General features: G+C 42.1%; 1 protein-coding gene across 1 annotated transcript in view; it reads left to right on the top strand.

The window, feature by feature from the left end:
- The window catches only part of LOC121866534, a 107,267-nt gene that overhangs the window by 22,816 nt on the left and 69,678 nt on the right, over window positions 1–14,773 (top strand). Inside the window, exon 4 of the mRNA XM_042366301.1 lies at window positions 8,019–8,165. Within this exon, the coding sequence (XP_042222235.1) occupies window positions 8,019–8,165 (147 nt within the window). The remainder of the gene's footprint in view (window positions 1–8,018; window positions 8,166–14,773) is intronic.

The following is a 14,773-nucleotide window of genomic DNA, read 5'->3' as shown; positions in this document are numbered from 1 at the left end:
CGATCTTGTTTGCCATGGACAACAGAACGGCAGTGTTTTGTCTTAATCATCAAAACTCAACCAGATCTTGGCATTTTCTAAACCTATCAGAAAAATTTTTCAAAGTTTGTGTAACACAAACACTTTACCTCAAAGCAACTCACATACCGGGAGTACAAAACAATTGGGCAGATGCGTTGACCCATCTCAGGCCAGTATCAACGGAAACAGAATGGTCCCTAAAATTATCAGAGTTCAAGAGTCTAGTGAGGAAGTTTGGGACTCTGCAAATAGATCTTTTTGCCTCACAAAGCAATCACAAGACGCCGCTTTATGCATCTCTGGAACGGTCGAATCTTTTAGGAAATGCTCTACTCATAGATTGGAACAATTGGAATTCAATCTGTCTTTTCCCACCTGTGAAAATGTTGTCCAAAGTGGTTCACAAACTCAGATCCTTCCAAGGCAAAGTCCTCTTAATTGCACTATATTGGATCCTACAGCCGTGGTTCCTGGATCTATTGGACTGGTGCCCGGATCCACTACAATTGCAACAAGGATGTCTAGACTAGGTACTGCACTCTCACTTTGAGATATCCTTGGCTCTTCACACTTGGAGTTTCTCAAAAGATGTTTAAATACATTGTTGAGTAACTTCAATATAGTTAACCAAGTGATGGCAGGTCATAGACCCCAAACTTCTATGCCATATGAAAAAGCTTGGAAACTTTTTCAACAATTTATCAGGTTAACGACTCGAAACACATTGTCGGAAACAGTGGTGTTAGAATTTTTAGATTTTCTGTTCAGAGTTAAAGGCCTTCAAGGATCGACAATTGCATCTTATAAATCAGCATTGGTTGACCCTTTGGCTTGGGGTTTTAATATTACCTTGAACCCAAGGCTTTATCAAATGCTCAGATCGTCCTTTTTCATTCAAAGACCTCCTCGACCCAAGAGAATCCCACCTTGGTCTTTAGAAAAAGTTACTAAATTTCTTATGGGGCCTAATTACAATATAAATCTGAACCGGGACAGATTGCTCCAGAAGGCAGCCTTCCTTCTAGCAATAGCAACAGGTATGAGACTCAGTGAGCTGGTTTCAATTTCCAATAATCTATCATTATTGGTATTTTCTGAGGAAGATGTCACCCTTTTTCCTACGGAGATTCTAAGAAAAAATGAAACGGGATTTTGAAGTTCAACCTATTAGGATAAAATGGCTAATGGGTGAGACAAGAGTTACTCATATATTGTGCCCAGTTAAGAATCTTCAAGAATGGTTAACCAGATTCCCTAATCGAGGCCCTTATGTATTCTTATGACAGGATGGTAAGAAATTGTCTGCTAGTCAAATGACAAAAATATTTATCTCAGTTAGTGAATCAAGTAGACCCTGGCAAGAAATTTTTGGCACATGACACCAGGAAATATGCAGGGTCTATGGCCCCTCTGCGGCATATGAGCCTCAGTCAGATCAAAGAAGTGGGCTTTTGGAAATCTTCAAAAACCTTTCAAAACAGCTATCTTCATCTATCTCTGAAAGATGCTTCACATGTGGTGGTGCTGGGGTCCCCTCCCCCTCCTAGTCAATCTTCACAACCAGGACCTTCTTCCTCATCAGAATAAAGTGAGTATCCTCATTGGGATATGTAAATTAACATTTTTACCTTCCGTTAAATGTTCCTAATATTGAAAAATATTCCAAACATTTTATAATCATAATCTGGACCTAAGCTAGCGGAGCCTTATACACAACGTCACCTCCCTCTCGACCTCCTACTCGGCTATTCAAAGCTAGACGTCGCATTCTGGATTGAACAAAATGCCGTTTTTTTTTTAAACCAGTTTTTGTGATATAGTCCAGAATGCGACGTCGACATCCCACCCATCTCCACCCCTCGAGAGTTGACATTTGTTTACTGCGCGCTCTAGGGCAAGAGGTGACGGTGGCAGTGCGTATGATGGGGGGTGAGGGAGGGGGTTTTGAGAATTGCAATTAAATGCCAGGTAGCGACGTGTCCTAATATTACGTATTTAAGGAATTATTAGATGTTTTAATTGCTTGTATGTTGGCCTGGTGAGATAGTGCTAGGCATGTACATACCTAGGTATAAAGCTGGACGTCACATTCTGGACTATGTCACAAAAACTTTTTATTTTTTTTTTATTTTTTTTTTTTTTATGCATTCCTCCTTTCACTGGAAAAATCCCTGTTTACAGTGATGGCTCTAAGTCGGATGCAAGAGTTGGTTTTGGGGTAGTATTTCCCAAATTCTATAGGGATGGTAATTTCCCCACTATGGCATCCACTTGCCCTCAAGATTATTTTTGCCCAATCTCATAGTGATTTTACAATTTTTAATGATTCTCATAGTGCCCTCCAGGCCTTATCTAGTGTCTCATCGCCCCATCCCGTAGTTATAGATATTTTACAATGGCTGTTTCTCATACAACGTTATGGTTGGAAAGTCAGTTTTTGCTGGGTTTTGGCCCATGTGAGAGAAGGGGAATGAGCGAGCTGATACTGTGGCAAAAGCAGCTGCTTCTTTTACTGTGGCAGATCATTTTCCTCTACCTGTCTCTGATATGAAGCCAGTAATAAGAGCTGCCATCCGCTCGAGTTGGCAATGCAGGTGTGATGCTGATGAAGCAAACAACTTGGCAACATCCACCCTGCTTTGGGTGCCTGGGAATATCAGGGGCTGTTGTGCCGACGGGCGACTGCTTTGGCCCGCCTCTGTATTGCCCACACATGACTGACTCATGTGTTTTAATGTAGAAGGCGCCCCCTCCCCATTGTGATGACTGTCTAGTCCCATTGAATGTTCGACACCTTCTGGTGGAGTGCTTCATTCTCAGAGAATTTCGTCGTAAGCACCTCTCCCAGTGTCGGGGGGCAACAGGTTTTACCATCTCTCCTTGATACTGTTGGGGGGAGGGGGGGGTAGCTTGGGAGGGGATGTCCTTTCTTTCGTGAAGGAATCCTGCCTTCTACACAAATTTCAAGATTTAACTATTAATTTTTAAATGTTTTTTACAAAAGTTCTATGTTCTTTGTTTCTAAAAAAAAAATTTTTTTACCTTGCATTATTTGATTTTAGTCTTTTGAGTCTTTATTTTAATTTAGCGACATATGACCTAAGCTGTTGATCATCAGGGAGGTAATTATCACAATCAATCAATCAATCGCTAAAATTTCCAGCTTTTCATCATTTTCGATTTTCATTACTGGTTTCACGAGCCAAGGGAGAGCGGGCAGTGCACATTTTCGCGTTCCAGTTCTTATCTGCAGTCTTTTTGTTTACCATTGTTTGAGTGTGCGAGAGGCATGGCGACCTTGGATTATATAACCCATTGTGCTTACTTTTCGGGAGATTCTAGCATACTAACGATGAGTGAGGTGCGTGATGTTAATGTCAGGAGTTGTGCTGGTGATAATGATAGCCATGGAGAGGATGAAGTTGACAGTCACTGTGGTCAACTAGGAAAGCATGACTACTGTAAGGGGGTCAAGAATATGAAATACACCCTTGAAATGAAACGAGAGATGCTTGACCTGATCAAAAGTGATGCTTGTACCTGTGAAATCATGTGTAGGTTCAACTGCCTTGAATCAACCATACGTTCCCTTAAGAAGAACAAGGAAGCCTTAACTGCATCTGTGAATGTATTCTCATGATTTTCTAGTAACAGGACGTTCTCCGATGTTCCACAACGAAACCTAAAGCTTGTCGTCACAGAACATTACCTTCATAAGTGGGTAGAAAGAAGAAACCGTTAGTAGGGCGACCTGTCTGGGCCACAGATAAGGCATCAAGCACATGTTTATTATGGTGCAGTTTCACAGAAGAAACGTGTTAACTCTCCACCACCATTCAATGCTTCTGTTGGTTGGTTGGCTGCTTTTAAGAAGTGTTATGAAGTCAAGTTTGCCCACTCCCATGGGGAGAGTGCATCAGCTGACGTCATAGCAGCAGAAAAATATCCACCTGTCTTCAAGTTCTTGTGAAAGAGGGTGGTATTGCCGAGACCAGATCTTCATTTGTGACGAAATTGACATTTTCTGGAAGCGCTCACATAAGACCACTTTTATTGCCGAGGATGAAAAACAGGTAAGGGGTGTGAAGACTTAAAAGGACAGGATTACAGTTTTGTTTACAGCTAATGCAAGTGGAGAGTTCTTAATGAAAACCCTTGTTGTTCACCTTGCTGCCCGTCCTAGTGTAATACATGTGAGTTAACGTAAAATCAGACAATTTATATTACGCTCAATATCACATAAAACATGTAGCTATGCCTTCATTATCAAATCTCCCATCTGAGGCATCCATATTCTTATCGCTTAAGGACCCCTGAGTCCCCCGTTTTCTCTCAATCTTGTGTCTCCGAAACTATGATATTTATGAATCCCTCAAGTAGATTTCGGAGATTTAAAATTGAGAGAGAATCCAGTAATATTATAGTGTATTAGATATGTCTGATTACAGATGAAACATTCAAGATCCTTTGTGAGTGATGTTGAAAGCTTCAATTGTATTTATTGTTAGTAAAACTTTTCAAATAAGTGATTCTTGAGCCTGCTAGTAAGAATGACAAATCCTAATATCGCCCTTGGGGAATGCCATGAGTTTCCAATTGCTACTGAAGTTCGATCTTTGAATTGCCCAAACATCAGAGAATCTGATGTTTGTAGTTAAATTTTTATCAGTTGTGTAATTGATAAAGTCATTAATCTCCTGAAAAGAATATGTCAAACTTCTTATCTCCAGGATCTAACCATATACCCATAGAGGGTCCTTGTCTAAAATTTTGCTGAGAATGTAAGAAAAACGTTGTCAGCTTGTGTATTTAATGTCCATTTCAATATTTCTTGGCAAGCTCAACTCCAATTAGATTGTAACAATAGGTGTAAGAAATTCACCATATGCATGACACTGAGTTTCATAGCCAAATGTACAGCAACTGATTTAAATTAAAATTCTGTCTTTACGTGAATTGTCATTTCTGGCATGCCTAAGTTGCCAGCTAGCCCGTATATAAACGAGTGCACAGGGAGCACGACACTCTCGTCACGCTTCCTCATCGTATCTCCAGGAATGTGGTTAGTTTCCCACCCTGCCATATTAAGTCAGTTTAAATCACTTGAATTTTGTGAATATCAGTGTTCATGTTTTAACATACTGTAGTGAAATTGTCTTGTGCCCAGTAAAGAAGTAACATAACGTAAATATCGTCTGTTGTTGCCAGACGAATGATTGTTTGTGATTGAGTTTATTTTTTTTAGGACACTCTCGTCACACCTCCTCATCGTATCTCCAGGCACAGAATGGGTGTCAGCTAAATAGCCAGCAGCTACCGGGAGACCGGTAGCTGCATACCAGCTGGCTGTCCTGTAGGATGTCTTTAATTTGGCACGATTAATTCAGCGAGTCCCGCCCCCTGGGAACTAACATCCTTAAGATGAGCTCCCTAGCCATGCGTCGGACTGCAACCGACGCTAACACCGTACTTCATTTGTTTTGGAACACCAGTGACTGACCCTGGGCCTGGTGTAATAATCACAGTTATATAAGCAAAGTATTATTGTATATATGATTGGGGATAAATAGCAGAAATATAATTGTCCCAAGTTGAGTCTTGTAACCACAAATAGTGATATTACCAGTACATGTATTAAATTGTGCTGTGTGTTGTGAGTAGACCATCAATGTTTACCCACAAACTGAGATCTGGTAAATGTTTCATGTTGTTCATTCCGACATAACATGATGTTATAACTAATGTAGTTATATCTAGAATATTGACAAGTGTCTAAGATAACCATCTTTACTGTCAAAGATTAATATACCTAACAGTTTTTGAGTCTTGTAACAAATAATTGAAGATCTATTTTGGCTACTTGTAAAGTAAGGGCAAACTTTTTCGGAGTGAGGGTTGTAAACTCTTTGAACAATCTACCAGAGAGTGTTGTGACCTAATTGAGGTGTATAAACATCTCAGAGGGCACTACTCAGTTGAGTGTCCTTACTTGGAGCTGGAGGACGCTCGCCCCACAAGGGGTCACAGCTCAAGATTGAAGAAGCCGCAAGTCCAGAAAACTGTGAGGGCAAACTTTTTTGGAGTGAGTTTTGTGAACTCTTGGAACAATCTACCAGAAAGTGTTGTGACTGCACCGAGTGTGAGCTCTTTCAAGACAAGACTTGACCAACACTGGAGCGGGTTCAGGTACATTCAGGAGCCGGTGCATGCCCAGTACTTGCCAACAGTGCGTGACAGAGACGTGACCGATCGCCCGGGCGGCTAGCGAGTCGATCAGTGGTGAAGAGGATAAAAGAAAAGAAGACCTGTAGGTCCATTTTTGTCTGAGTGTGTTAAATTTACATCTTATTTACTATTGCTGTCAATAAATATTGCTTTAGAAAACTGCGAATATCACCACTCATTTCCTTCTACTAATTGTATCTCAAAAAATACTTACACTCACTTGCCTAAGCTCGAGGTCTGCCACACTACCTAACAGTTTGATGATATCAGTTATATTCTAGTACAGTAAAACCCTGGGTGGTGGCAGGCTACCCTTGGGAGTATAATAATTATTTTAATAGGTGTTGTAAAGAATGATATGATTTTCCCAGGTTAATCCATTGAATAGAATATAACTAAGCATGATAAAAAATTGAGAGAAAAAAGTGAGAAGAAAATATTAGAATAAATAATGACACTGAAAGAAAGAAACAGTAAATAAGAAAAGTGAAATACTGTATAGAAAATAACCAGATAGAAATAAGTAGACTGAAATAAAGACTTTGAAAAGATATTAACTTAGAAAACATAAATAGAAATAAAAACATAGAAAATAGAAAAATATAGAAAAGGAAATAAGCAGTTTTTTTTCTAAAGACCAGTTTTTGTGATATAGCTCGAATGCGACGATCAGCAATGCTATCTAGGTATGTTAATTCCTAGCCAATTCGCCAGGCCAACATACAGGCAATTAAAACATCTAATAATTACTTAATAAGTAATATTAGGAGGACACGTCTCTACCTGGCATTTAATTGCTATTTTGAAAGTCCCTCTCTCAACCAGCCTCCATGCGCCCTGCGAAGCTCATCTCTTGCCTGGAAGTAATACTGTATAACTAAGATAATTAAAGAAGATGATATAGAAGTAATATATAATAATAGAAAAGAGAAATAGAAAATACAGAACTTGTATATATATAAAAGAAAATAACTCTTCCTACACAGATATAATAATAATAGAAAAAAAAAAATTTCATCCCCCTCATTACGTCAAGCCAATATGTCACAGCTCAGTGCTTATTGAACGTTTAATAAGATGGCTTGGGATACAACTTCTATATGAATGATTGGTTTGACAAGCACTTTGTTCCTGATGCCCAACAGTACTGTTGGAGAGAGAACATTGACATCAAACTGATCCTGGTGACGGATAATGCTCCTGGACACTCAAGCTTCTAATTGGACGCCACCCTAATGTTCAAGTTATCTTCCTTCCTCCTAACACCACATCACTTCTGCAGCCACTTGACCATGAATTCATCAGTAACGTGAAACTGTTCTACTATCATTCACTCTATAAAGACGTTTGTCAACAGACAGACTCATTAGTTGAGTTACAACAAATCTAGGCAGAACTCTCTGACAGTGTCAAGGATCTGCCAACACCAGTTAACCAGAAGGAGGAAGAGGAGTTGGTAGACAACCCAACTCCTAGCACTTCACAAGCACCACCCCCCAGCCATGAAGTGTTATCAGTCTGTGAATTTTGGAAGAAATATAATATTAAAATGCAGGGACAGAATTAGTGATGCATGGCGTAAGATTAATGTTGCAACTGTACTACATATGTGGAAGCCTTTGTTTGCTAACCCTGAGGTAAGTGTGGCAGAGCAGACCGAGGATAACATGTCCTTGTTTTCTTTGGGGAAATACACCATTTTCATTTGTCTGATATATTCCTATGTCTTGAGGTAAGTTTTTACATTTAGTAAATTTCTGTTTTCTTTATAGACATCTCTGCCAAGTAGAAGAGAAAGAAGAGAATGGAATAAAAGGCAAGAACTCGAACGAGCCCTTGGAGAAGGAAACCAGGCGAGAATCAGCCAATTGAGTATTGCAGAAACATCCATAGCTAACAAGGAGCTTTCAGATGATCCGGTAGGGTGTTTTCAGCAATGTGTTATTTTTTAGTGTTATTTAGCATTAGTTAGAATTAAAATATTTTTACCATAGATTGAAACCACCAAGTAAACTCAATTTTAAATAACAGCAAAGCTTCCTGTTGTCAGTACAGATTTTTTAGAATGATAATATCTATTTTATTAATACAGGAACAACCCAGTTAAAATGTGTTTGGGTTAGTGAGGCTTGGGTGGTACGAGCAAACTTCCCAGAACTTAACTCGTTGAATATGAACTCTCCCTTATATTTATGAACAATATTTAATCTTTTAATTGAATTGAATTGAAACAGTTTATTTAGCCAGAAAAACACAGGTACAGAGTGGATAATAATAACAATGTTAACATGGCTGAGCCAGTTGAGAGCCTGATCTCTCTTGTAGGCACCTGATATATACCTGTACTGTTACATTTATCTCAGGGAAGTATTATGTAACATTTAGTATCATCTGGAATAGTACACATAGCATGGTGGTAATAAGAACTTATCAGTATGTTACCACAGTTATCAATTTTTTTTTTTTTTACATTTTTAAGTATTATACATAAATTACAGTGGAATTGAAAAACATAAGTATAATGGGGGAGCAGTACAACATGGGTTGTACAGTATTAAGGTTAAACAAGAGGACAGAGCTGTCAGGATTATTTCTAGTTGGCAAATATATTTATTGCAATGGTAATTTCTTATCTATCTACAGTACATGGTAATTTCTGATAAAACGGTTTTGATGGTACCATAAAAGCAGGTACTGTAAATATAGTAGGTATTACAAGAAATAGTCATACTTAGACAATAGATATTTTTTAAGAGATAATTTCAAGGAAGTAGAAAAGAAAAGATATTTCTGTGAGTAAGAGTATAGTGCAGTATATAGTACAGTAATTACAGCATGCCTTGACAACTCATGGATTTTTAATTCACAGTCTTTGATTATTTGTGGCCTGGATGTACCCAAGAATGCTTGCAGGTGGTTTCAAAGTTGCCGCCATTTTCACGGCCAGGACAGGGAGCCATTCATTCTAGACATTAATTTTTACAAGGAAAAAATTGCCATATGGTAACCCAACCAACTTAACTTTAATGCAAGGCATGTAGTTGACTTAAGGGTAGCCTCACATTTTTTCTATATTTTAATGCATTTTGTTCTCTTTTTTCTGATTATTTGTGAGAGGATTTTACCATTATTATTTATTTTTATATGTTTTGTTTGTGTGTGTGTGTATGTATATGTCTACAAACACACTACTACTACTACTTTGTTGTCACCCGGAATCGAGTATGACGATCATCCAGTTATGATATAATGATATAAGTTATTAGGGATGTCACCTAGGTTGGTGAGTTTTGAGGTGACTAAAGAGGCTGATATGGGACCCGCAGGGTCGTCCACATTCGTTGCACATGTGGAGGGCTGCATCTAGTGCGGGAGGGGCGGTGGCAGTGTCTTTCCGGCATTGGCGCTTGTCTGCCTTTGTTTGCAGTTGGGCTAACTCGAAAGTAATCACACCTTCTCGTGTGGTGCTCCTCCAAGCATTATGATGTGGAGTAATCATCTCCCAGGTGAGGGGGGGCGATTTGGCACTTTTTCATGTTTGTCGTAAGACTATCCTTATACCTTTTCAATTGTCTGCTGGCATTACGTTTACTATTTGTTAGGTGACTGTAAAGTAGCTGCTTTGGCAGGTAACATGGCCAGTCCAGCATAGCTGTTCATGGATAATGGTAGCCTCAATGCTCCTACAGTTGGTGTCAGCAAGAATATTGGCATTTGTTCTCTTGTTTTCCCAGCAAACTCAGAGGATGGAACGTAGACTATGTTGGTAAAAGTTTTCAAGTGCCTTGAGGTGCTTCCTGTATGTGATCCATGTCTCACTGCCATATAGCAAGGTAGGAGGACCACTGCTTGATATTCATACAGCTTTGTAGATAATTTCAGGTCCCTACAGCTGAAGACACGGTTTCGGAGTCCTCCGAAGGCTTGAGATGCACATCTGATCCGGTGCTGAATTTTTTCATCGATGTCTGCGATGGTGGACAGGTGTCAGCCGAGATACCGAAAGTTGGTAACATTAGAGAGGGTAGTACCGTTAAGGTGAATGGATGGTGGAGGTGTGTCTGAACCTGGGGCAGGTTGAAAGAGAATCTGAGTCTTACGTACATTCACCTCAAGACCGAAGTGCGCATACATCTGCGTAGGTGATCAGGATCTCCTGTAGGTCGCGTACAGTGTGAGTAACAAGGGTTAGGTTGTCTGCATATTGAAGTTCAGTAACGGAATCTGCCGACACCTTTGTTCTTGCTTGGAGTCGTCTTATGTTGAAAAGACCCTTCACCCGATACTCGATGTCCACCCCGCCGGCTAAATTGGCACTGGCATGAGTAAGGAAGGCAGTCAAGAAAATGGAAAAGAGAGTTAGTGCCAGTACACACCCTTGTTTAACCCCTGTTTGGATGGGGAAGAACTCTGACTGGGTGCCGTTGTGCAGGACACTGCTGTTCATGCCATCATGGAGTTGCCTCACATTGGCGATGAATTTTGGTGGGCAGCCAAAACGGCTGAGGGTCCACCAGAGGGCTTCCCTGATGACCGAGTCGAAGGCCTTGGTTAGGTTGATGAAAGCCATGTACAGGTCACGACACTGTTCTCTGCACTTTTCCTGTAAATGGCGGGCAGTAAAAATCATGTCAGTAGTGCCACGTGATGGTTTAAAGCCACATTGAGGTTCTGGGAGGAAGTTTTCGCCTCAGGAAGAAGTCTGTTTAGGAGGACTCGGGTATAATCTTGCCAGCTACGAAGGGCAGCTACATCCCGTGGTAGTTGCCACAGTCTGACCGGTCTCCCTTTTTCATATAAATATTGACAATGGAGGCGTCTTTAAGAGCTTGGGGGATTTCCTCCTTTTCCCATATACTATTCTCCAGGAGAGAGTGGAGACGGCCGGTAAGCAGAGTCCCTCCTGCTTTATACACCTCGGCTGGGATTCCATCAGGCCCTGAGGATTTGTTATTTTTCATCTGTTTGATGGCAGTAACTACCTCATCCAGGGATGGAGGATGGTTGAGGTTGGTCAGCTCGGGATGCTGAGGGACCTGCTGGGTAGTCAGGACATCCACATCGGTGTTTTGGTTGAGCAATGAATGGTAGTGCTCTTTCCAGTGCTGAAGGAGGTCTTCATCGTCTTTAATTATGAAGTTACCGTCAGATGAGCGGAGGGGGTCTATGCCATGAGTGGTTGGCCCATAAAATGTTTTAATGGAATTTAAAAATTTGCGCAGCTTGTGCTGATCTGCAAGTTTTTGTGCTTCACATGCTTTATTTTTAAGCCAGTCATTCTTTAGAATGCGAAGGTCCCACTGGACTTGCGCTTTCTTCTTGCGGAAGGTATTAGCTTTGTTCCTTACTGAGGGTTGTTCTACCAGTCAGTAAAAGCAGCACGTTTATCATCGATGAGAACTTTGATTGCCGGGTCATTTTCATCAAACTAGTCCTGGTGTATTCTTTTGATCTGGCCGAGGGTTTCTATGCAGGTTTTTTCATAACAGTGGTGAGAGTATCCCATTTGGCACTGGGATTCGCATGTGGTACTGCTGGATCCTCCAGACACTTAGTATTAAATTCTCATCTGGAGGATTGCTGCCTTCGCAGTTTTGGGGCAACGTGAAGTGAGTGCTTGGCTCTGACAAGTCGATGATCAGTGCCACAGTGGTCTGAGTCACGCATGGCACGGGTGATGAGGACATCTCAGAGCTCTCTTTCTCTGACTATGATGTAGTCAATGAGATGCCACTGTTTGGATCGTGGATGTTGCCATGAACCCTTGAACTTGTCGTCCTGCCGAAACAAGGTATTGGTGATAGTGAGGCTGTGTGCAGCACACTTGCTGAGGAGGAGTAGGCCGTTGGCATTACACTTGCCGAGTCCATTTCTCCCTATGGTTCCCTGCCAAATGCTAGCATCTCTGCCAATTCTGGCATTGAAGTCACCAAGGAGCACAACCTTGTCTTTTCTGGGGATAGAGGATAGCACTCTGTCAAGGTCAGGATAAAAGGCCTCCTTGATGTCATCCTCTGCACCTAGTGTTGCGGCGCATGCACTGATGAAAAAGGCATGACATGAGTGATCCAGTGGGACAGGAAGCGTCAAGAGGTGCTCGTTGATCTCAATAGGCATTTCAGTTAGCCTATGTAGGATGCATTGGCAGATGGCAAAGCCAACTCCATAAATGCGGTTTCTCTCCACAGCAGGTTTACCCTTCCAGAAGAAGGTATGGCCAGACCCCTGTTCTGTGAACTGGCCCTCATCTGGGAACCGGGACTCACTGATGGCTGTTATGTCAAAGTTATACCTAGCCAGCTCTTTTGCCACAAGGGCGGTTCTTCTTTCAGGACGCTCATTTGTGCCAGTATCCAGAAGGGTCCTGACATTCCATGCAGTGACCATAAGAGGTTGTATGGTTTGTTTTTGTTTGGATCTGTGATTTTCACTGTGTTTTCGACCACATAAGGATGACCTTACTGGGTGCGGTTGTCCAGTCAGGTTGGGTTTTTAGGCAGGCTATGTTTAGGGCACCTTTTCTAGCCCCCTCCTCATGTGGGGTGAGCAGAGTGGCTCCTCGAAAGGGCTGCTCAGTCACACAGACAGGACCGGATTGCACTGCTGCCTAGATCCCAGTGCATAAACGACCATCTTATCTGTGCCACCCATGTGCAGAGTTGTGATTCGAGACTCCCGGCAGTCATCTCTGCCTGTCCCCGTCGCCACTCGTCCGCCTCCATAGGACCTTTGGGGGTTAAGGTGTTTTCATGATGATGAGAGGTATGATGAAATGGATGATGGCTGAGCGTGAGTTGATTTATATGGTGAGGCAGGAGCGCAGGCTGCAACCACACATCTTGGCTCTCCCTTTTCCTGATCCAGTGGTGCAAGTGTTGCAATGACTGAGGAGAGGGAGAGTTGCAATGGACTGCCAATAGCCCAGTTTGTTGGGTTTCGCCTTAGTAGCCTGTCCATCATGCATTGCCTTTGTCTGCCAGTGTAGTTGTTAGGTTCCCATGGTGATCACCTCTGATACCTATACTGCCGTTGGGGTCTTGTTGGAGCTCTGTAAGCATGTCTGCCTGATGCGGGGCTCCGCCACAGATTTTTCATTCGGGGTTTTCTCCCGTAGCCTTATACCTACCAAGGTTAATCTGCAAGGCAGCTGGGCAATGGCTGGTAGGTGCCAGAACGTGTCTACATGCCAGTTGGCCTATGCTCTGTCCCTCTGGGGCCCATTGCTACTCCGAGATCCCCTGTTTGTCTAGCCTGGGCCTACAAGGCACCCAGTTACTGTGTGTTGCCATGAGGAGGCACAGCAGGAGTCTTGATGGTGAAGAGGCTGTGTACTGGCCGGGGAAGACTTATGCAAGTTGCTTCCCTGTTCGCCACGAGGGCTAGCCAGCAGTGGGATGAAGAAACTGCACTATTTGAGACTGAATGTGAGAAGGACCTTGGTGTGTATGTTGACAATGAGCTGAAGTTCTCAGGCCATTGCGAGAAGAAGGTAAATCAGGCAAATAAATTATTGGGTTTTATAAGAAGGTCGTTCAGATATCTAGACTGTCCGTCCCTCGTAATGATCTTCAAGAGTGAAGTGCTTCCCCATCTGGAGTACTGTCACCCTGTCTGGTCCCCGAGATATGCTAGGGACTGTCAGTTGATTGAAAATGTTCAAAGGAGGGCCACCAGACTGGTGCCTGCACTTCGGCACCTCAGCTACCCTGAGAGATTGGAGCGCCTGAACTTGCCTAGCTTATACTACAGACGGGCAAGGGGCGACCTAATTGAGGTGTATAAGTATCTCAAGGGGCACTACTCAGTCGAGCGTCCTTACTTGGAGCTGGCAGACGCTCGCCCCACAAGGGGTCACAGCTCAAGATTGAAGAAGCAGCAAGTCCAGAAAACTGAGAGGGCAAACTTTTTCGGAGTGAGATTTGTGAACTCTTGGAATAATCTACCAGAAAGTGTTGTGATGGCACTGAGTGTGAGCTCTTTCAAGACCAGACTTGACCAACACTGGAGCAGGTTCAGGTACATTCAGGAGCCGGTGCATGCCCTGTACTTGTCAACAGTGCGTGACAGAGACGTGACCGATCGCCCAAGTGGCCAACGAGCCGATCAGCGGTGAAGAGGATAAAAGAAAAAAGTAAAAGAGAGGGAACAAGCACTAACACAGTGCTACCACACTAGATGCATTTCACCACTCTGCTTGCAACACACACACACACACATATCCAATGCAGGTAAAAGAAATAATTGTCCTAAGTGCAAACACACAAAGGGAATATAAATTTCTTTGTACATGAGTAAAAATGTACCCCCCCCCATTATGACATTTTGAGACCCAAACCCCCGCAAATTTTCAGGGCATGCTGTAACAATAAATATTCACACATAACAATATAATAGTATTGTGGATTTTTTATTTAAGTCTGAATAAGGTGTTAATTCCTTGCTGTAATGAACGCACACAAATAAGGGTGTGTATAGCTCTCTCTTCTGATGCACTGTGGCAATAGTCTTTCTTTTTTTATAGCTGTTA

The sequence above is a fragment of the Homarus americanus genome, unplaced genomic scaffold, assembly GCF_018991925.1.
Source record: "Homarus americanus isolate GMGI-L3 unplaced genomic scaffold, GMGI_Hamer_2.0 scaffold16430, whole genome shotgun sequence".
Classification (NCBI taxonomy): domain Eukaryota; kingdom Metazoa; phylum Arthropoda; class Malacostraca; order Decapoda; family Nephropidae; genus Homarus; species Homarus americanus.
The sequence above is the reverse complement of the archived record's forward strand: the minus strand, read 5'-3'. Positions and strand labels throughout refer to the sequence as shown.